The sequence below is a fragment of the Myzus persicae genome, unplaced genomic scaffold (assembly GCF_001856785.1).
Source record: "Myzus persicae strain clone G006 unplaced genomic scaffold, MPER_G0061.0, whole genome shotgun sequence".
Classification (NCBI taxonomy): domain Eukaryota; kingdom Metazoa; phylum Arthropoda; class Insecta; order Hemiptera; family Aphididae; genus Myzus; species Myzus persicae.
This window is the reverse complement of record NW_019100559.1, coordinates 128,864-154,747: the sequence shown is the minus strand read 5'-3', so window position 1 is coordinate 154,747 and position 25,884 is coordinate 128,864. Positions and strand designations below refer to the sequence as shown.

General features: G+C 35.8%; 1 protein-coding gene across 1 annotated transcript; it reads left to right on the top strand.

Moving 5' to 3' along the window:
• Positions 1-19,684: 19,684 nt before the first annotated feature.
• On the top strand, positions 19,685-23,669 carry LOC111033026 (zinc finger protein Noc-like). Its single transcript, XM_022313584.1, has 2 exons — positions 19,685-20,035; positions 21,519-23,669. Exons 1-2 carry the CDS (start codon positions 19,967-19,969, stop codon positions 23,052-23,054), a joined length of 1,605 nt encoding a protein of 534 aa, XP_022169276.1. The 5' UTR covers positions 19,685-19,966; the 3' UTR covers positions 23,055-23,669.
• Positions 23,670-25,884: the final 2,215 nt, after the last annotated feature.

The following is a 25,884-nucleotide window of genomic DNA, read 5'->3' as shown; positions in this document are numbered from 1 at the left end:
TTTTAGTTAGCTTATAAATACGTATATGCAATATATAAAATATATATATTAAACACAATATGTACAATATTATGTGGCATGTTGTCAACAGGATACTGCAGGACAATACACTTTCTTCCCGAGTCGAAAGGGTCCTGCAGTCGATGAGAGAACAAATCCATGTTCGATAATAATGAGATAAAGCCATTTTGTTGTACACACGTCAGACAATGTTTACAGTTGGACTCGTATGGAACATTGTGTGTGTGTGTGTGTGTCTGTGTGTGCGCGTGTGTGTGTGTGTTTGCATATGCGTCATGCTGCATATTATATGATATATCATAAGCTCGTCTACACATTATAACTTTTGTATACCTTTACCAATAATAAAATCGTCCGATTGATGTTTTCGGTACGGTGAATTCCTTTTTTCGGATGAATATAAACGTTGGCTACTAATAATACTGTAAGGACTGTTCAGCGAACAACTGTGTGCGTAAGGAACAGTATATTATTATAGTGTCACATAAATACAATGACAATCGGCCAGGCATTCGCGTTTTGCTTTGGGGGTGTAATAAAATTCACCTCGACTCGACTGTATATTATAATACTAGGAAATAGCCAGGAATAAAACGTGCTGACAGCCGACAGGTAGATTGTGGCCATAATATAATCGTATAAGGTACACTGCAGGATTTGAAAACATATAATATATCTACATTACGTTATTGTTGGGAAGCGTTCAAAATCTGTGTGTGCGTGAACCGAAAAGAAATAGCCTTTGATCATCGAACAATGTGAAATGGAAAAAAAAGCATAAATCATCTTCTTTTTAATGTTGTTCTAATTTATAATATACCTATTATGCATTTACCGTTTTAGATGTTATTATATATACCGAGTACGGACGACCAAATAAATCGTTTGATGTATTCAGATATATCTTACGGACATGTTTTATTGGATAATTTCCTCGAAAAACTTCAATACATTTGATATATCCATGAACGTATGGGAATGTTTGACCTATCGGAAGAATTCAATAAACATACTTACTATAGAAATTATTCATTATTATTATTATTATTATTATTGTATATGCTGTAAAAACTATTATTGTTTGAAATGTTTACAAAATGTGTAGATCGAATAACTTTTTAATGAATACAAGACAGTAGACATTTTGGCAAATAGTAATTTTCATAAACACCATACACATCTATAGTGACTATGAAATCATCAACAAATTAGATACATATTTCAAAATCAAAATCACATGTACCTAACCTGTATTTACATACTATACATATAAGTATAACATTAGTATTATAAATTGAACAACATTTGGTTGTTTTCAATAGATTGTGCACATAGTATCGAATGTTTTTGGTTTAATATAAAAAATACAATTAATATAGACACACATCAATACAGAATGTTATGAAAAAATGTATCCCAAGTCCCAACCCAAAATGATTGTCGGACAATGATCTCATTTGGCAAGGTCTTGATATTTATGTCTCAATATTCTGTGTGCCACCAATTTTATAATTATAAAATATACAATGGCAGCTCAAACCTCCAAAAAGTGTTTTGTATAATAATATTATATACATATATATAATATATATGTATATATAACTTCGTCGTCGGTTGGCAGTAAAGCGGGCTCGTAAATTTCATGCGGTGCGAAGGAAAAAACCTAACCTGTAAAAAACAATATATTACAATATCAAATAATATATACGTTCATAATATCGTTGGTAATCGTTAGTATTATAAAATATGAGTTAATAAACGCATTATTATAATAAAATATATGATAATATTATGTTATATGTGACTGCCACCCAGGTGGGCCTGATCTTACATTTAAACATATCGACCACTACAACCTTAACATAAAATAACATGTATAGTGGATGATCCATTTAACGTATATCATGCATTATTTAAAAAATTATTAACTTTTTAGAAAATATATTTTACTATTTTCAAATGTTAATGACAACATGCATGTTTTAATTTCTTATTTCAAATTTTACCTTCGATAAAAAGAATTTTGGACGATTAGTTTATGAGTCATAAGTATTTAAAGTTTGATGAACGGAATGAAGTTGAGCTGTTTACCCCTCAAAATGTTGGTCCACTACTCCGTTTGTCTAAAATTTTTATATACCTACTTATTATAATACTTCTAATTTACGTTCTCAGATCGCCTCCAGTATACATGCCACCCACAGTTTGGGAACGAACTTTAATACTCATAAGCATAACTAATTACTAAGATTGAATACTTGTCTGAAATTTGATATTGATAAATAAATGGAAAACTATTATGCTTAGGAATATGAGGTTGAAAATGTATTTGTCATTCAAAAGAATACAAAACTAAAAAAGTCATCATTACAATAAAAAAATATTCACAAATATCAAAAATATCTAAAAAATGTTGTTTTTAACGACCTTAAATTATGTAAAGGTGATATTTTCAAAAAAGTCGGTACTTTCTGACCGAACGCTGGTGTTTTTCGTTAAATGAATCACCCGGTACGTATAATAAAATGCTATAATTATTCCACCGACACACGGCCAAATACCGTTTACCACCTATATAGTTACGCGCACACAAGTACACGACGAGACAACGGCAGCCGACTTCCTTACACACTAACACTACACAAGTACATATCGTCGCACATGTATAGGTACGCTTACTGGCTTACTATAGTACACGTTCGTTTATATATGTATTCATCAAATAGCGTCGGGTGTGTGTGTGTGTGTGTGTTTAGGTGTCGTCGGTCTTGTATACCTATATATATATATATATTATACATAGGTATATAGGTATTAAGGTATATAATATAATAATATATATATTATTATGTGATACGACGATGGTGGCGGACAGAGTTAAGGGTTTTTATGCTGTTCGGAGGCCATATAATAATAATAATAATACGTGTCGGCGGCAGCGGCGTCGGTGGGGAGGGTCGTGTGGGCCAGCGCACATACTGCTGCAGTGCGGTGTGTGTCCGCGTCGTAAAAACCATATACTCGCGCGCGTTTGCCCTTGGCGTGTATTCGGTGCCTCGTAAAAGTTTACGGCCTAGGAAGAAAGGCGGCGTCATAAAACGGCTTATTAAAATCGGCGGCCATTTGCCAGCCTGCGTATATGCGGCGCATAAATTACCAGTTTATTACCGGCACCGTCTGATTTACGACCGGTCGAGCGGCGCGCGCACGCATAGGAGGACCCCGTTTGTTATTTAAAAGCGTAATATACTGTCGGAGAACATATAATATAATATACAACTACTGACACACACACACACACACACACACAACCGTAACGCGTATGTATGTGCATTATAAGTATATTATATACATATAATAAATCGTATGTATAGGATCGTAGCGAAATCGGTGGAGAACGGAAAAAAAGCGGCAAAAGAGTGTATTATTATTATTATTATTATTATTATTATTATTATTAGTTTAGGTGTATACATTATGATAATAATAATGATATACCTACACACACAATACACAAGAGTTAGCTGCACATATAGAACGTTCGTGTGAAAAGGTGAATAATAATGTAAAGAACTTACTCGTGTCGTATTTCATCGGCCGCCGAGCATGACGTACATATTATTATGATAAAATGTATAAATGTATAATATATTATAATATTATGCACTAAATAATACTTACTCGGACAATTTTTTTTTTATGCGAAACGCAGTCCGAACTGAAACGTCAACCTGCTGCTGAAGTATATAGCCACTACGACGCCTCTGGCCGTAATTGCAATAATAACATTGACTCCCTTGGTCGCACTTGACTTTTCTTCGCCTCACGACGTATATAGGTATATGTTATATTTGTTCGTATCGTGAAATGCCTTGTTTTTAAACATTCGCTTTGTTTAGAACCACGTGAGTTGGATGACAATATTCGTAACACTTGAAATTTACAGAAAAGTCATAGAGTCAACACGGTGAACCATATGTTTCCACCCTGGAGTTGTAAATATTTTTGAATTTGAAAAGAAAATATTAATTTTGTTGCAAAACGTATTCGTATATTCTATATGCAGAATATGCTCAATCTTTTGGAGGTACCTACTTACGAGGAAGTTTAATGGAAGTAATTAAAATTCGGCTTAAACTCGAAAATACAAGTGTTTGTGTTTGTTTTCATGGAGACTCTTAGGATATTGCTATATGATATAATACTAGTATAATGTAACATACTAATACATCGTAACTGCCGACGGGTAATGGATTTAACACTTTTCGCGGCTCGGACGATTTTCCCGTCCTACTCATTTTTCACGGTTTCTTTTTCTCGCAACCATAAACACGTTTTTCTTTTCATCGGCTGCGAGTGTTGACTCGGCGGTTTATTTTGCGACTTGTGTGGCGCGAACAACCCCCCTCCCCCCTCCGAGTCGCCGCCCGGTAGTGCGAGCGTCGTGTGGATCTCATCGCGGCCGCCGGACGAGTTAATAAGTGAACCATCGTCGGCGGCGGCGGCTGTGGCGCTGTCACCGCGTCGTAAACCTGTTGGTATAATAATATATTATCTGGAGCTGAGAACGGAGAGAAGAAACCAACAAATTAATTGTATAAATCAACCGAATAAACGAGCCGCGTAAATCATGCGATAACGAAAACCGATTTAATGATACACGCGACGTGACTGATGATACATAGGAAGACGCGAGACCATAATATTATTATCATACACTCGTATACGATGTATCGTATTTTCAATACGACGATTTCGACGAAATATTTTTTTTTCTTCAAATTAAATTAAATTGTCCAAATGGTAAAATCCTACACGGTGTGTATAGGTATAATATATCGTAAGAATATCTGTCAGCGGGCCAGAGTTTGTGTCGAAAACTTTTAGTTCGTAACGAGTTGGGAACACGATGTTTCACTTTACGAAACGTTACGTAAACAATTATAGGCATATCATAGTAATAACAATATTATATTATTATACGGTTTAATAAAATTTTAAATAGGTAGGTATATAAAATAGCCATTTATACAAAACCACACCATGTCACATGCCGATACACCCGTGTTAAAATGTATATTTTATTAGTAGATCCGCTGCTGCGGTATCAACCGTGTTGATGGGTCAGGAAATCCAAAATTGTAATAATGTAATAACTTCCCTTCTGTGGAAACCACTGTATATCCTATAGTATTTTACCATACTGATAATGTATGATATACCTAATCGTTGGCTTGTTTCACAGTGATGGAATTAAACCTCAGAGAACGAGAAATTAATAAGGAAAAAACTGCAGGGACACCTGCAGTATTTTGTTCTCGCGGAAGAGGCGGAAATAATATTTCAAAATATATTATTTGTGTTGTCGGCGTTGTCGCATAACACGAGTAATGAGTATAATACATGGTATATAATATTATGTTCAGTATGTTTACTTGTATGCATGTTCTACAACTATCGCCTCGTTTGCGATCTTCGTGTAGATACATGGAGCTTGCCAATTTGTGTACGATGGAAAAAAATAGTCATATTATTATCAATACTATGTGTAAACCACGTCTGATTTACGACGAGACCCGATAGGTGCGGGCGTCGCTGCGTGCACAAATCAATTTCACAAATAAGCGTCCCGAAGGCTAAAAACCGATTACAGCGTCCATATATTATATATATTGTTGGAACCGTGTTTTACGCGAAACATAAATAATTTCTGAGTACCCACACGTATATCTATATTATATTATTATACGCGATATCGTTTATACTTTATACTTTATACTGTTATTTAGGTACCTAACTTAGCTGAACATTTTTAAAGCAATGGTGTATGTATCAGTCGTGTAAATCCTTTGGTCTACCACTTCGAACGTTCGAGTGGGTATATGTGGGTCCGTCGAGTTTTAGGATAATGACATGTGCAGTGCAGGAATTGCTTTCAGCTCCTTTGATTGTGACTATAAGTTTGCACACTGAAATAATTGACTTATCTGTAAGAGCAGGACATGTGAGATTTGGTCGTCGTTTTAAAGGTGACATTCATAATTGCGGTGTAAAAAAAACCTCGAAAAAAAATCCCTGGAAAAAATATCCTTAACGAATAACACTGGAAAAAAATTCTCAACCCTTGTGAAAAAAACTACAATATTACTTACAACCACATGACAATTATTGGACAAATACTTTTTAAACGCTAATTAGTGTAATTGGAAATCGCATTATTAATATTGAATTTTAAATATAGGCTTAAAGTACAACCAATATAGATGATATACTTATCATTATAAAAATTAATAATTTTCAAACATTAACAATAATATTTTGTTTCATATTTCGATATTATGTTTAATTCTGTAAAAACTCGATCCTTGAAATAAAATATTACGTTTTGTAAAGCATTTTCTCTTTTTTTTTTTTAATCAGTAAGCCACAATATTAGGAAACAATTTAATGATTAACTGTGAGTAATTATATTCGTTAGTATTTTGGAGATTTAATTTGTAAAGAATTATACATAATATCGTAATATACAACAAATTATTATGTATTAAAAAGTATTTTTTCAATCATTTCCATGTGTTTGTGAGAAATATTATTGTCTAAAAGTGTGTTTAAATTCCAATATATATTTTAGAGCTTTAACAGCTGTGCCGCGTAGGTTCCTTTGCAATTTTGTTTGATAAGAATATTCATTTCTACGCGTTTTTTATATCTCTTCACGTTGTCGTGTTTTATTATATTTTACATCGTCAAATCGGACTTATATGTGAGTGACATCAATGTTTGATATGTATATACTATATATATATATATGCTTTCTTATACCTCAATTATAATTCTATTGATTAAATAATTAATAAAAACATAAAATGCAATTCACCTTCGAAATCTTGTCCAATTTAAACAAAATTCAAATCTTCCAATCAAAATGTCTCCGTCAAATAACCAAAGCTCCCTACTATGTAGCCAACGACACTCTACATAAAGATCTAGCCATTCCAACAGTCCAAAACGTCGCAAAAACTTTCTACAAACGCACACACTCCGAGTTCCATAGCTATCGTAATCCCCTGATTTCCGAGCTATCTACCAACGCTATTCCTGGTGACCCCAGAAGGCGTCTAAAACGTACCTGGTGTCGTGACCTACTAATCTAAAATTGTTTATACCTCTACCTCCCCTTAATTTTGTAATCCCACCCTCTCTTACTAGCAAATTAAAATCCTAGCCTAAAATCCTAACCTTAAGTGCCTCCAATGGGCGGCTTCTTATCTCTAGCCACTCAAGCCATGTCACCTCCATCACATGCACTTATTGTAAAACAACATTTACAGATTGTGTATATTTAAATAAACGATAAAAAAAAAAGCCTTCGAAATCTGTTGTAACATTGGAATAAGGGAAATAGTTTCTTAATTAAATATTATATATTATTCATTCATATTTTAACATGCATATGTTTTCGACGAACATCGTCTGAAAAGTGTATGCGAATATGCGATATATAGATAACTCATCAATCGACAACAGCGCCTCATAGTATTGTTCACACACAATTTTATTGCGCCAAAATGTTCGTTTACAACATTAAATTCGGTTGCGTCGTCAGTGAGTGTATAATAGGTATCGTAATTCGTAATAATATAATATTATACAATAAGCTACCCAGCTGTGTACAATACAATATGGTATTATGATCCATATTTTTTGCCTACTGTTTGAACCGGATGCGTCCGTCTCGGACGAAGTGCTACCGAAAATAAAGATACGTCTTCTTATAACGTAACATTAAACATTATATACTGTATTGACCTCAAGTGCTGTGGCCAGCACATTATACTATTGTAAACGAACCGTTCCACGTACACAATAAATACATTAATCGGTGGCAGGTATTATATTGCGGACAACGGGTCGCCACCGACCTTTTTAACGGCCAGACAAAACGACACACACGAAGGTTTTTATTGTTTTTCTCTCAGCGTGAGACGTTCGGACTACACTCAAACAATACAATTGCGTGTTTGCGTAGAAAAGCGATATTTTTTTTTCATTTTCCTTCCCATCTCTTTTCTGAGGGCTGTTTTTCGATGGCACGGGATTAGTTTGGCGTTACGTCATACGCTTTCTAATCGGCATTTCGGTTTCTTGTAAAGACGTTTTTTGTCCGAACCGTGTAATGTTATTAATCTTTGGGGACGTGACGCAGATGAATACAACGTGTCACCTAAACAAATCGAACCTTATGCGTATAATAGTATATGCGCATTGCGTCCGCCTATATATATATATAATATACGGTATACACCCACGCACACATGTATATACGGCTTATAATACATTTTTCGTGAACTCTGCGGGTGCTTATTATGTTTGGCGACCCAGATGATCGGCTTTGTTTCTTTTTTCTTACATCATCCCCGAAGCTAGCTGTCGTTAACTGTACTTAAAATATAAATAATGTGGAAACACTGTGCCGATCCATTTATACTCGCCCACACTACAATAATAAACTGTGGTCCATTCACAAGATTTCCGCATTCCGTTACGCACAAAATATTAAATGCGATTTTCTATATACTACTTTTATTAGGGCTGAGAATGCAATTCCCCGAAACCCAAGTACTTAGTTCCTTTTATACAAAATCAATTGACTTCATTACAGATATTCAAAATAACTGACTTACAAAATATTACAGTTGAACAATCCTAGTTAGGTAATATCAATAGTCATAGGCTCATAAACAAGTTAAGAAAACTTATTCTACGATAACTATATTGCACGATTTTGAAGGTTGTTTAAAATAATTTGTTTGTCTACATAATAATATTACTTTTACATAGAAACGTAAATAATATAATTTAACAGGATACTTATACAATTTTAAAAGCACCAATCATATCATGACATTTATTAACATTGGCCAGTGTGAATTATATATAATTAAAATTGTCTTCGAATTCAATCACAATATATTTTGTTTAGGTGTGCCGTTTATTCAATGTCTAATTTTAATTAATTTTACTTGTACATTTTTGAGTCATCAATATTATTCAAGAGAAATTGTAAATATTGAAATTGGTTAGAGATTAAGGAGGTATAATGATAGGTGTTTAAACTTATGTTTAGAAACCTATAAGTGTAACGACTGACGTATCAACAACATACACGCTCGGAAGAAAAATACAAAATACATCGAACGCGTTAGAACTCCGGACATATTATTATAATATATGGCCGCAATTTATGTATAAGATATAATACATAATAATGGTAAAGCGATAACACTGCGCCTTCGACACTGCAGCACGATCACTGTACTTAGGCGGGGCCGATAATTATCGTCGCCATCGATGCCTGTATAGTAGGTTCCTATATACACACTATGTTATTATATATTATATTTATAATAACATGTTGGTATCTGAGTATGTAACGGCGAGAGAAAATCGACTTTTGGCGCCGGTCGGACAGCGTTAAAAACGTCCACCTAGCTAAGTAGAAAATATAGTCGTAGGTACCTACATTATAAATTTGGTATAATATCGTCGCACGTCGGTGTACACGCGGTACGTAAAATATAAAATACAAGACGTCGTAGGTATAATAATATGCTTAATAATAGTTCGCTCTGAAATTATCGACTCCGTTTTTTTAAGTTTCAAAAGAAAAAAAATTAATAATGATAATAATAATAATAATAATAATAATAATAAATACGTTACAAATTATACATTGTGCATAGGTACGTGCTGGCGAACCCGACCTAAATACGCGGTACGTATGGTTTGTATAAACAACAAAATGAGTAATCATAGTGATTAGGATCTCTGCGCGGCTGTGGCGGCGGACGTATATAATTTTATATGTGGTCTCGCCTCCGACAACGACGCCGGATCGGTCGGTCGTGTGTACAATAATATTAATATACATATACGTATAATGTATAATGGTAACGACCTATATATGTAGATTTATGAGCCATTAGCTCGGATAAATGTCCGTCGGTGGTCGAAAAACCAGTCGTAAATTGAATTTGGAGACACGTTTCGAACACGTTTCGACCGCCAATGATTTTTTACTGTCAAAACAACTCGAAATAATAAATAAATGGATGGAAAAAAAAACGCTTTACTATTTTTCTTCACACGGTGCACAGTACGCGCGTGTGATATATAACTACATATACATAATATAATAATATTAAATAGCATTATTTATGGTGCGTTGTACGCGGACGGCCGTTTAAACCCTTTATTGGGATGCAAATTGAGCACTCTGAATAAACGTTTTATGTTGCTCGTTTCAAAATAGTAATATATACAACAATGCTGAGTAATTATTACGAGCGGATGCGTTCGTTTCGGCAATTTTACGCTGACAGATATATGCAGTTAACAGTTTTAGTATTCGTCGTAGATAAGGCATGCGGTGTAGGTACTTTAGCTGTATTTAAGTTCGAGCAGTATAGGTAGTTGGGGGAACAGGGGAAATAAAAAACAAATATATTTTAATAATCATGAAACGTTTTCGCAGCGAATTCAAAAGCAAATAAAATCAAATGTCCGTCGCTGCTCGTTTCACATTGAACTTTTAGCCTATGTGGATTAATATTATTTTGTCACAATATCATCGACTAGTATACACACACATACGAAATTGTAATTAATTTTAATATTTGCAATGTTCCCTCCGTATCACGTCGATATTAATTACTATTCCCATCGTTTGTTCGTGAAAGTGACTTAGTAGCTTTATAATAATTTATGCAACAAAATATAAATTAACTTTTGTATGGAGCCTGTGTGACTCTAATAGTCAATATAACTTTGTTTTTGTATTCTGTGTTTATTATTGTTTAATAGGTAATAGCTCAAATTATATCACCAAAAAATCACATAGTAGCTTTACTTGCTGGATACGCGTTTCTCAACAGTTGAAATTATTGAAATGCCACCTGTATGTGATTATGTGAATAGAATAGAGTCACATATTGATGAGCGTTGTATACAATTTTTTATAAGCCAGTAATAACGATAGGCGTAAACGTGAATCGGGATCAGATATATACAACTACTAGATGACCGACTTCCCTATACAGCCAATGTATTACATTATTGAAGTTGGGCTCCATATGATGTTTGGGGTTCGTTTACATAATGTTATCACATAATACAGCCCACAGTTCCACCTCACACAGTCAGATATTAAAATTGAAAATTCTTAGCCCCCCACGACTCCGATTATCCCATAGGGTTCCATTGCATTCCATATAAACATTACCCGAACGACAAATGGCGGAAAAACTCATTGATATAAGAATTAGTCGGAGATCAAGTAGTTTCATGGAATCGGGTATTCGGGTAATGAACATTATTAACATCGTATTGTTATTAAAAAGTTGGTGCCTACGCTACATTTAATACGCGATAAAAATAATATTATAATATAATAATATTTTCTATATTATAACTTTCTGCTCTTTTTCCGTGTTTCCGGTAACCGTTCATCAGTATAAGTCAAAATCGTATAATAGCTACAACGCTTTCCGGTTATAAAAACTGCACACGCCTGAGGTGATAATATTATACTAATCGTCTTTTTGTTAATTTAAACACGCGTTAAGGGGGTCAGACATTCTTTGTGTTGTGAATATACTTAAATATATATGTGCATGTGTATATACTAGAATCTGCTGCTCCCGTTTTTTGTAATACTAGCTATTTATTATGTTGCACTGTATTATGCTTGGGAGAATTTAATGGGAAGTGTGGTACGGATGAGTATGAACTGTACAGTGGGTACCTATATAGGATATAATATAATGGAGTGGCGAGAAGAGCAATGCACTTCAGCTCCAGAATAATAACATATTATATTCATGTGTTTTATTTTGATTACTAAACAACAACGACCTCCGACAACGTGAGCACATTTTCGATTTTCCATTGTATGGTGTTTTTTCGAGTGCAATTTACTTCGACGCCATTTATTTTTATATTAAAATCTCCCATACGCTATATTGTATAATAACAACGTCTATATAGCATATACATCTACTTGACCGCGTTTTTAAGTGCTCTCGCTAAAGTAAAAACCTGGCGTACTCACACACGTATATAATATATATTATATATTATATAGCTGTATGGAGTTATGTTAAGTACACAACTGCGACCTGTGCAATATTACGAGTTCGAAACGATGTCATTTTCTAATGTTTTTTGATTCACGTCGGTTTCACGCAGTTTGTGTTCATTTTAATTTTCCGTAAAAGCAGCGCTGGCGTTTGTCAAACGATTTAATTAACTAATGACAGACGTAGCGACTAGCGACCGGGCTTGTATATATAACAACAAAAAGCTCGTTTATTATTACACACTAAACGGGATACTATCTGAAATTTAGAGGCGGTAAAGCTTGGCTCAGGTGTAGGTACACACGACTTTTATGACGCACCCGATATAAAATATTGAAATAAGGTGTGTAAATGCAGCAGGGTGCGAGTTACAGGGGTGAGGTTTTCGTCCGGATATAATATACTGTAATAAAGCATGTGATGGTGAGAAAGTGGCCAAAAGAGGTTAGGCAACTATTTTTTTTTTAAAATGTATGTTTACAATTTGAAACTTTCCGATTGTTAGAATGATGATTATCACTGCCTATATATTATATATCAGACATGTGCCTAGGCTTGCTGCAGCCTCCAGCAGTGAAAAACCACGTCAGGTAGATAACGGCTGCAATAAATTTGAGCCATAAATTGATCGACGAGTCGTGTCCTGTCCAATTTCACCGAATTATATATTTTACTGTCGGAAAATGACAAATAGTATTCGCTTGATATTCCTTAATAAATACATTTTATATTTTAAATCATTGAATGCAGCACATTTTGTTCCTTTCACTTGACGCACGGACAAAAAATTAAAATATCATTAATTAATAAAATGTATAGATTGCCCTCTTGAATGTTCCATCAACATGCACATTTTTATTCGGTCAATAAATCTATAAATTTGAAACACGATAAAATCCTACACTAGTTTTTTGACGGTTTAATTTACAAATATCTTAGTAATATTATATATCGTGCGCCTGGATAGGTCATTATTTTAAATCTTATAATTACATCGACTATCAAGACGCAAATAAATTAATAAACGGAATTATTATCCGCAAGTATAATGTAATGGGTCAAAACTCGTTTCTAGCCAAATGGATTTTGAAACGTTGACTATAAAATATAATAATATATAGTAGGTATCCCGCATTAAACAATAACCAAACGTAACAAAATAATTAAATTTTTATGTTACAATAAAAACATGATATCGCTGCAGCGTGTGACTCGGCGGTGGTTATAGTCGGGCTGTGTGCGGAAATTAAAACGACCGTAATTTATATCATTACTATATCTGCATCGATGATGATAATGGCAATAATAATCGTTTAGAAAACGCCACGTTCGTCCCGTACCGCTCAGTTATATTATAGAGATATTATTATATTTATACGTATACAGCACTACGAATGATATATTATTATTATTATTATATGGCTATGTAGGTATAGGAGGCGTAAACGATACCGTGGTAAAGACGAACGATAACAATAAATTGTGTGTATAGATATGTAGTCGGCGCATATAAAATATAAGACCATACGTGGACTATAATGCGGTGCCCGAAGAGCGTTCTGTTTACTATATTTTTAGTAATGGACATAAAATAAGTACGCACATTGGCGATCGAAACGAATTAGACGTCCCCGGTAATTTATTTTATTACACCTGCGCTATACACGTATATGGGTACCTATATAGTTTGAAACGCCGCGTTATTGCGTTGAAATTTCGTAAAACGTGCCAGTTTTTTTTTCCAACGATATATCACTTTATAGGACTGCGCAATGGACATAAAAAACGACCGTTCGAAAGGTTTTTTTCTCTTTGTACGGCTGTTAACTCGACAATTTATTATTTACGATGAGTATAAATCGAGTATCGTGTCGTTTAATATTATGTGAATTTTCGAATAATAGTTACTTATCGCTTATATACTATTATTATACTCGTATATCCAACGCCGAGCGGCAGTCGTAGGTACTGCATGGCCTGCATGGAAGTGTTCGAGAGACGGAGTTCGACAACGGGTCTTGAAAATCTTTATTAAGACTTGCGACCTCTACCTCAAACAAACGATCTCAATTTGATAACGGTGCCGATAAGGGTAGTTATATAGTTAGGAAGAGGGGGGGGGGAGATCTGTAGAGGTCGCAATAAACGCTGAGCTCACCTCCCAGGAAAAGTTAGTCACGCTCTTTGATAAGTACGCCCACTGTAAGTAAGTTGTCGCCGTTGTCGGCATATATTATTATCCCGAGTAATCTACATAATGTATCGTACCAATATCATTCCATCGACTCTAGGTACCATTTATTTTATTTTCTTCCGTGGTAATAGTTGACCACGGAACGAACGCATGACGGTACGTCTTCCTTCGTACCTATAAGATCAAACTGTGCAACAAAACAACGGCACCTAATCATAATATAATAATAATATAATACACCGATATTGCAGTATAAACCGAGCAGCTATCCATACGAGTCCGCCCCCGCGTATACTGCGGCGCGATCAACGTTATAACACAAGACGTATACAACAACAAATAATACCTAATACATTATACTCCACCATATTATAATAGGTATGAGTATTATTTATTATTATTTCTGTGACCGACCGGCTATATGTGTGCATATAACACAATGCAGTCGCCGTTGCAGTACATAATAAAGTGGCGCGGTCGTGTGACCGCCGCCGGCAGACGCATTTATTATAATCGTATATAATATATTATTATTATGATTATAAATTATAATGCTCGCGAGATGCCCCTAACGAGTAACGAGCGACGTCGTCGTCGTAGGACGTGAAAGTCAATTATTATTATTATTATTATTATTATTATTATATTACTATTATCGTCGCGTCGACCGCAGAGTGCAGCAACCACAATATAATAATATCATGCACGTCGTCGTCGCAGTCGAAATGATAAATGCGCCAACACTGCCTAGGAATAGGTATTATAATAATATCCGTAACAATCCATACTATACACAGAACATGTTGTAATATTATAGAAACGTTATCCGCACACCGTATAGTTCGTGTAATCAAATTAGATTATAATATTATCGCACCGCCAATACGTAGGTGGTAGGTAAAATATTGTTCAATAGTATTTGTATTTATTATTACTATTACTAGTATCACTATGGAACGAGTCTTTCTCCTATCAAACACATATTAATATCATATTGTATTGTTTCGCCGCGGGTGACAAACAATACGTTTGGACAGAGCTCGATTTACGAAAACGAAATAAAAATATACAAAATATAATATTATTCAAATGGTCATAATTTATTATTATAACTACCTGTAGCGTTTTCCGTGGCCCGGCAGACGGTGCGGCATCATCTTGGTTATCGGAGTTAAAATATTACACCTTTTCTGCAACGACGCGCGTTCGCCGTCTAATCGATAATAATCCTGTCAGCAACCAGCCGTTCCTGAGCTTGCTTTTAAAAATATATGATATCGACGATTTCTAATCTTTGCAGTTTGAATCGGCGTACAAATAAGTCTGTTTCTATTGAAACGATTCGAAAGAAATGTTTAGTGGCCTATTATAGTCTATACCTATATAGAAGTAATTTCATTTAATTCGTTGCAATTAACTTTAGAAAATCTACTGTAAAGACCACAAATCTAAACATTTGGTGTAAAAATGACTGCACACTCTTAACTCGCCCTATCCGGCTGGCGACACTGAATCTTTCTCAAATTTTGACTTCTGAGTGAATTTCCTACGATTACATTGTTTTGAAGAGTTAAGTCCCTACTTATTAAGTTACATGTAGCACAACGCTCTAACGTTGGAATTCCATTCTAAATATTATTTTGATGATATTGTTTTTCGATTTTCTCAATAAAAGTTTCATTATTGCCTTGAGCCAAAAGAAAAAGAAAATTTCTGTTGACTGTGTTAAAAAACATGTAGGCAAGCGTGGTCTTCAAGAATAATTGTGAATGGATAATTATAAGCTACGGTTAAACGAACACTGCTTAAAATAATATTTTTTAACCCGATTATTTATCATGGATTTCAAACTTGATATCGCAATGACGCAATGAGCCAACATATAATATTCCAAATTGAGTGAAGCGATTTTTCCAACACCCTGTCCAGATTTTTTTTTGTTACCTACATCATAGTGAATAATTAATGTCGTCTGCGTACGGATGACAATATGTCAATTCCACGATGCCGATCATAATTTCATTAATCGTCGTTAACAAGGTATTGACTCAAACAGATATTCACACACATACACACATGCAAATACATACATACATATACATACATGTACATACATATACATACCATACGTCATACATACATAGTACAACATACATACATGTATACATGATACATAAAAATTACATATATACACATTGTATTACTATACATAATCATTTTTTATACTCCAGTTTCAATTTTTTTCTCTATCCAACGGTTATAATATACTTTTTACAATACCTCCATTTCACACATTGATATAATATATGGCATGTACCGTTAATCTTTGGAAGCAAAACAAAGGTGTCCACATTGTCACCTGTCATCATAAGGCATATAATAAATAATAATGGTGTTTGATCGGCAGGGGGGAGGGGGCGTGAATTGTTTGCAGAACCTATTTGTTGGGGAAAAAATAAAATGTTGGGTGTAATGTTATATTATTTTTGTTACAACTTATAACAAAGGTAATTTTTTTTTGGTTCCGTTATACTCAATACGTTTTGTAACATCGTCTTTTACTTTTCAATTGACCAGAGTTTACCTGTACTCCGTGGGACACAGGTACTAAATTAGTGTGTGGTATAATAAATGTTTTTATGTTTCCAAAAAAATAAAATAAATGCATTTGCTTAACGGGACAGTTTCATTGACGTACAGAGGTACCTGTAGCATAATTTATACTTAGAAGTCAAATGGCGAAAACGTTTTCAAAATTCAATATGCATTATAAACCCCTTGGCCCTTGGAAAATAAAAACATTACTCTCCCCCAAGTATTTCATTAAATAATTAAAGTGCTTTCAAATTGACATTTATTGATGGCAGAGTTTTAAACATTGACATGTTTTCCAATGCTTGCCTGCGGTTATACGTCAATTACTGCTGACATGGGTTAACCTGTAGTGCATTCACATCTGGACTCCTCCATCAGTGATGATTTTGTTGGCTTAAAGGTTGTGAAATATGCCCGAAAAGTAACACAAAGGCTAATAATTTGCCTTCTCTTTTATATACCTACACAATACCGTTTCACATACTCGTATTTATGTGCCTTTTTCCTTCACTTGACTGTGGTTTATTAAATACTTTAAGCCATATATTTTTTTAATATCAACTTACATTTAATATAAGTATAATACAATTAACGACCTTCCTCAATATAAAACATAAAAATATACCTATGTTGTACTGCCATTATATTAATATTTATTTAAATATTAAACAGTTAAACGTAATAGTGATTATTAGTCATCATGGTTTTTTTTTAAACTTTTTTTTAAAATTAAAAATGAATAACTATTAAATCATTTGATCAATCGTAATATAGGAATCGTTCTGAACGAAATTATGCTTATCCTGAATTGGCCAAGACTTTGTTTAGTAATTTTTTTTTGAGCTTTTTTACTGCAGTTTTTTGTGATGATATCAAACACTTAATTCTACAAAACAACCAATGCTATAGCTTATAAACCGTATGATATACGATCTAAGGGGCCATAGTTTGAAAATCTTATTTCCAAGACTCGTGTAAGTACTAATGTACAATTGATAATTGCGTGTGCTAAAAACCACAAAGTTGTATAGTTAAAAGTTTGCTCTATCGTTCTACCCAACAGCCTCTAAACTTGTAAGTAATAACTGGCAACTAATAACGAAATCAATATATTTGAATCTTATACGTATATAATTAACCAATATATATATATATATTTTTATTGACTATGGATTCATATGAATTTGATGAATGCACCTAAGCAGATAATAGAATATACTGTATATGTAGGTATACAATAATATTTTGGAATAATAAACGTCTTAAAATGCAATGTAAAATGTCTTGCTTTTATTCTCACATTTAGACGGGTACTTGTCATTGTTATATAATATTACATTATAATATATTCCTATAGCAATAATTTCTTCATGTGGAGTATCGTGTGACTTTTACAGTTTTGCTTATATTATAGTGGTAGACGTTAAGTAAGAAAACAAGTGGGTATACCTACTAGTAGGTATATATAATTATAATAAAAATATAATTTCGTGTTGCTTACGCCAGAAAAAAAAATTGGGCTTAGTGACACGTAGTGGCACATGTCCACAGGAACCGACTTCGTGACGGCCGCCTTATTGCTGTCAGCGGAGATTGCCACCGTCGACCATTCTCGTAAGAGGAGCGCATCTGCTGCTGTCAACGAGCGCCTTGGGTGGTACTGCCGCCTACTTGACGTGTGCCGATGGACTCTAACAGATCGAGAGAGGGAAAGAGAGAGTGAAAAAAAAGAGAGGGTGTGAGAGAGGGTGACTCAAACAATATTTGATGAACATTCGTCTCTTCGCCTCACCTATCGCCGATGTGTTGTATTTATCTACGTCAAGAATGCTATTGCCTATAATTTATTAGTCATTTATTAATTAATATTACCGGCACAGATCAAAGGTTCAGTAATTATTTTTCATATGATAATTAAACATAATATTATACTATTATTTATTTGAAAATCTTTTGCCAGGTTGTATTATATTACACACTTTACCACTATTATTACTATGGTACAACTGGCGTGGACTACGGTCTAGAAATTACTATTTTGACAGGTATAGGTACATTCATACGAATAAGTTATTACGAATTCATTAGTAAAATGTTCAGAGTATATAGTCAAAACGGCGATAAATTTTTATAACCTACTAAAAATTATAAAAGTAACGTGATTAAAGAAAAATCAAAAATTCAATTACATTTTTTCCTCGTTCGCCAATTATCTATGTTGTGTCATGTTATAATTCTATTATAATTAATAATAATTATTATCTGTTAAGAATTTCTATAAAATAATAATAATGGACTCCTAGGTTATCTGCTCTATAAATTGTATGTACGAAATAAACTAATGATATTGTTCTTTATTTATAATGGCTATATATAAGATAATGTACCTATTATAATATTATACTAATTACTTGAAATATATCATATTATTTAAAGCATAATAAACCAGCAGCTACATAATTAATATCGTTATTAACCTATTAACGCCGTCGTAAGATTATGTAACTCGTGCTTTCACCGCGTATGTATTATTGACTATGAGCGATAAAATAAAACACAGGTCAGTAGTCGAAAATTTAATCGAAAATATGGGAAAATATAACGTTTTAAACGTCGGTACGGTAAGTACAATAGTTATCGGGCAGTCAAAAATATTGTACCAGGCAAGGCCTCGCCGGAGCGCGCGTCGGTCGAGTGTTTGAAAATACGTCTTGTCCTCTCGTCCGTGTACCGGCGCTCCCGTCCGCACAGGCGTTCAGCAGTTCCCGTCTGACGTTCTTACCGTTCGCACTCTGTTCGTCGTGTTTGTGCTGTGTGATTTATTATTATTATTATTTTTTTTTTTTGTGATCGCCCGAAGTGTTTTGAATATTCAACTTTCCGTCACGCCTTATAACAATAATACTGCATTTTTTTATTTTTATTATTAATTGAAAGAAGAAAACGTTTGTTGGTTTTTTTTCTTATCCGAGTACGACGTTTCGGTTCGAAGTGTGTTTCAACCGTTTGGCCGTTTACTATGGCAATCATGGACTCGAATCCGGAGAGCAATCAGTACCAGTATATTCAAGACACTTCTTTAGCTTCGGTAAATAACAATTATTAGCTGTTATATTATTATCTAATTGTATTGTCTGAGCACAGAATTTTTTTTTTTTTTAACTCAATTGAATTTTGTATTTTTAACGATTAAGAAAATACAATTATGTTGGGTAACCGACGTCAAAATGCTCTAATATTTGTTGACAATCGTTGAAAGCTGTATTATTCCCGATAAAATCGACCGAACTCGGTAAAAGCGATAAAATGATAATATATCCAAAATACAATCATAATAATAGGTATAAACTGTATAGGAGTATTACTAGATTGTTAATTTTTTATGATAAACATGAACCAATATTTATAGATTGCAATTTAAATCATAAATATACCTTTATAGCTTCGTCTTTATTTGTTTTCTTAACAACAATAAATCATTTTAGAGTGTTCAAATAAAATATAAAAAACAACTATTAAAATGAAAATTTCAAATAAATTGATGTGAAAACTACATTTAGCTTTTTAATTGCGTGTTAAATATAATATATCATTTTACACTTTAGAGCAGTTAATTATTGTGAAAGAAAAATCAGTTTTATGCACCTACCGATGTCCCATACATAGTCTATTATACAGATTAATAAATTACTAATTAGATCTCTCGTGTAAACACGTACAGTGTTTACACTAATGAGTTGCACAGGCACGTAATACAATAGGTTCATAACTATAAAATAATAGGTAACATGACTTAACGGAGATAAGCTATAATAATATTTATTAAGCTCATCGATTTCACGTGATGTGATGTGATTTATTTTTTTCGTTCCGAGACTTAGCCTTGTCAATCAATTCGGAGAAGGGCAATTTGCCATCAGCAACGTTTGCCTTATCCAATTTTTTTATTGATCAAACTCATCCTCATCGATAAAATGACATGATATTATCTAAAAAAGGTTTTCTATTAATAGAATTGTTTGCATTTCTAACATATTGTGAGCTAACGGCATCAGCAACGTTGACAGCCACGGGTATTGTACATAACATACCACATTTGTTTACACGTCACCGAACATCATAATACATTAATTAGCCTCTTCGGTAAATTTATTACAATTAGAGACGTGTCAAATTCGTAAATAATGTATAATCATGATCGATCGGGTTCGAATACTGTTTGCTATATAATATTATAATAATATTATAAAATATGCAACTATATTCTAATTACCCATTATTATTTCAAGGTTGCAAACATTCAGTTGTATAATTATCATAGTTGTCTCCGTTTTCTCCCTCGACTGCCGTTACGGTTATTGTGCTTATTACCGCGATCAACCCCCCCGTAACCGTTGACCGCAGTACGTATAATGCAATCTGCTGCACGGTTAGCCATCCTCCCCTGAAAAACCTCAACATTCAAATTTCCAGGGCGTACAATAGTTATTCGCCCTAATACTTGATACAAAACGCATGACCTGTTGCTCACTTAACGATACTAACTGTATTCTTTCTTTTGTGTGTTACAGTTGGACTCCAAGACGAGCCCACTTGCCATGTTGGTGAGGACCTGCAGTCAAATCGGCGCCGATCCACCGATGGCGGCCACCGCTAAGTCGAAAAAACCCGCCGCCGCCGCCGCCCCTGTTTCGGCTATAGCCTCCGCCGCCGACCGGCCACACAGCGCGTCACCGGCCTCCGCGGCCGTGGCATACTTGGGCCACGGCGCCGCTAAGCACCATCGGACTAACATCAACAACAATTACATGGAGGAGACTCCCAAACCGGCAAAGTTAAACTTTAAACCGTACGAGAACACCGTGTCGACACCGTCACCGCATCACCATCTGCAGCACGCCGTACATCACCAACATCATCACCCTTCGCCCTACGGTCTGCATCAGCTGCATTCCAACCATCACAGTAGCAATAACAATAACAACAACAACGACGACGAAAGTCGGCCAAAGAGCAGTAGCTCGGAAGAAAATGGCAACAGTGCGAGCCACGGCAAGAAGCGCAAGTCCGCTTCGCCACGTGACGAATATGGTGGCACGCACCACAAGAGCAGCCGTCGGTCGTCATCTTCGGCTTCTTCGTCTGAAACCGCGGCAGCCGCATCCACCGCCTCCACAGCCACCGACCCGTCCACTAACCCCATCATACGGTCCGGTCTGGAAGTGATGCACGGCGCCACGGCCAAAGCGTTCTGCCCACCGCCACCGATGCCCGCCCACTCGCCGTACAAACCGCATGACCCGCTGGCCGCCTTCCGTCACACGTACCTACCCGGCGCCCCGTGGATGCCGGCTGCCGTCTCTCTGGCCGCGGCCGCAGCGGGCAAGGCGTCTCCGTCGTCCGACTGCAAGGACCCTATGTGCGGCGGCTCAGCCTCCGGTTGTGGCCAGCAGCAGCAGCATGCGGCTGCCGCGGCCGCGCTGGCGTTCGCCACCCAGTACCATCCGATGATGGCCGCGGCCGGCGCTTGTCCAGCCGGTTGCGTGCAGTGCGACCACCAGCGATACCTGTCCTCGCTGATGGCCGCCGCGTCCGTACCCGCGTTCTACGCACCTGTGGCCCGCCCGTACACGTGCAGCTGGGTGATTCCCGGCGGCCACATGCAGTCGTCGTCGCCGGCCGCCGCCACCGAAGCGGCCACCGGGGCCTCGCTGTGCGGCAAGAGCTTCAGCACGTCCGACGAACTGTTGCAGCACATCCGCACGCACACGTCTGCCGGCGGTAGCGCCGTCTCCGCGGCCGCTTGCATGGCCGCCGGCGCCGCGGGTCCGATGTCGCCCACCACGGCGGCCGCGTTCTCCGCCTACAATAGCCACCTGTCCCGGCACTTGTTCCATCACCCGTCCGCGGCCTCAGCTTACGGCAAACCGCCATCCATGATGCCGCCATCGCCGTACAGCGCGTTCAACCCGACGGCCGCGTACTGCTACCCGCCGCCGTCCGCGGCCGCAGCAGCCGCCGCGGCGTACCATCACCATCACCAGCAGCAGCAACAGCATCTGTACTCGCCCCGCGGCGACACGTCTGCCGCCACCGTCAGCCGTTAACGTCAGCAACGTTTGCACAACAATTTATTTTTATTTTTACATCATCGATATATAGTGACACTGTGATAGCCGCTTATATTGTATATTATTATTATTAATCGTCTGGCATACCGATCGGCAAATATCGATAAATGTGCGACACGACGTTTTTCTCACTCACTCTCTCTCTCTCTCTCTCTCCCTCAATATCCGAACGACACTTTAATGTAATTCGTTTTGTTATATTATTATTACTACCATTATCAATTACAATCATCATCCTCGTATGACGGGTATGCTTGGTAGGTACCTACCTACCTATACTATACTTACAATTCGTCTTTTTTTGCCCACCCGCGGGGGGGGGGGGACTCGAGAGCGATACACGGTTTGTGTGTGTGCGCGGGTGTATGTATATTATAAAAATGTGATGTATTTTATTTAATTTATTATTTCGTGTAATTATTATTATCATATAATGTGACCCTCCTCGGTCTTGCAGGATACGATATAATGATTTTTTTTTTATTATTATTATTGTGTTTTTTTTTTCAAAATTTTTTTTCGTTAATTATTGTAGACGCGTCGCATGCAATGCCACCGCACCAACACTATAATACTACTCTATTGATTTACGAGTTATTTATTAGTAATACTCTCTCGTTTTTATTTTTTTCATTTTATTACGACCTCGTTGTTATTTTAATTTAATACTGACGGCGTGTGTGATTTATCGTCGTCGTCGACGTTTTATATTATACACACCATGATATATTATTATGTATTACATTAGATTATTATTATTATTATTATTATTATTATTATTTACCTACTGGTGTACAAAATAAAATTTGTGTCAAAAATAAATGATAAACTAAAACGTTATTCGTTGGGTTTTTGTTTCAATAATCATGATACACCTATATTCTGTTTCCTATCCGTTTATTGCCGTTTTGCAGTGTTCATCGCACGCTATATCCTGCGGCAACACTTAAACAGTGTACGAGTATAATATTATGAAATTATCATTTATATCAGTGTCGTATACTATACCTTATTAAACTAATAAAGTGCATAATACGTAGTTGATAACTGTGTAGACGGTAGGGAAGCTCAATTTTACCAATTGGTCTGTTACTTTATATTGTTGCAATCACAAACAATATTCCATTATATTAAGATTCATAGTATTAATATGGTGATAAATAAGAAGTATTTTACTTATAATTTACAAGGTATCAACAATGTAAAAATCTGCATTATAATAAACCATGTAGGCTATGCTGTCATATTTTTGTAAGGTTTGTGGCTTATTGCCTGAACATGAAAACATTATGATTTTTTATTTTTCTCACACTTAAGAAGACGTCTGTGATTTACAATTCATATGAAACATGTCAAATATTATGAGCTCAGCAGAACCAATATTTATGAGGTTATAGCTTGAATATTAGAGTGAATTGACTTATAAAATAATCAAACCTAAAGGTAAGGACATTGTCCGTGCTCGAGCGTTGGATTTTTTCGATATTTTAGTATTCAAGCAAGATATACACGTATCTAGTTACTGGTATCTGTAACATATAACAACGTACACTGTAGTCTAACGTGAAAATCAAAAAGTTATTGAATCCGATAAAGTGTTGAAAATTAATATAACCATTGTCGTTATATTATGTTGTGCCGGGCCGGAAAACGTTGCACTTAAAAAATCCAAATATTAAATACCACACAACAATACATATAATCCATTAAATAACGCCTGTTAGACGCGTCCGTTATAGCGTACCGCGCACATTACAATATAATATATTATTATTATTATTATTATTATTATTGTTATCGGAACGAACTGTGTTTTCGGACGAGGACGGGCGTCGGACGGGCGCCTACAATTATTATTGCCGGAATCACCTTTGGCGCCTCCGCGTGTGGCTAATTGCTGGTCGGCCGGCCGTCAGTATTTTTCACACAAGCGCCGCCGTCACGCCGGTCGAGCCAACACTGTTCGGTGCAGCCAGTCGACCGGGGCAGGGCACCGGTTTGTGGCCCGCCGTATTATAATTATACAGGTATATCGGGTAATCGTCCATCTACCGCACTTTCGATATTGTAGGTATATAGTGGTTTTGGTATTTATGCTTAGGTTTTTTCAGTACGCTATCCACCGAAATCCGAATACATAGGTGTATAATATATATTTCAACCATTTACAGCGATTACTACAGTGACTTGGTGACTGGCCGTCGTCGTCGTCGTCGTTAATGTCACACGCGCTTTATACTTGTGAATTTGCAGCTCAAGTTATCAGGACACAAGAATGTCGAGTAAATATAATGTTATTCGCACAAAGCCAGCATAATCGGGTTTGAAAGTAATAATCCAACCCAACCCCCGCACGAGTTGGAAAAATTAATTTTTTTTTCGTCATGAATTTTTTAAGTGTGAGTGATTTGTGAAAATTTCCCACGAGCGCATTCAAGAAAACGTTTGGTGGGAGGTCTGGTGAAATTGCCCACGATACCCACTAGTGCAAAGAGCCGACTCTTCAGCATGCTTCTTGTACCAGAAAATTAGTGGCCGATTAGTGTGAATTTGGAAGTAGAGACTATAACAACTGCAGTATCAACTCCACATGACTATACATTTTTAACATTTCATTTTAAATACATTCACTATAGACAGGCATAATAATTTACCTTATATGGAAAAATCATAGCACATTTTGTCATCATTAATACATTTAATTTTTCCAAAGCGTACTTCGCTACTCCTGTGACCTTCACACTACCCCCGAGAACAGGGTTACTCGGGCGATATAATACATATTCATGTAGTATTAATATTTCAG

What these genes read in the sequence shown, in the direction of transcription:
- LOC111033026 (XM_022313584.1), top strand. Translation starts at nt 19,967, where the DNA reads ATGGCAATCATGGACTCGAATCCGGAGAGCAATCAGTACCAGTATATT. An exon ending in AAGACACTTCTTTAGCTTCG is followed by an intron (nt 20,036 to 21,518) that starts GTAAATAACAAT and finishes TGTGTGTTACAG; the next exon opens with TTGGACTCCAAGACGAGCCC.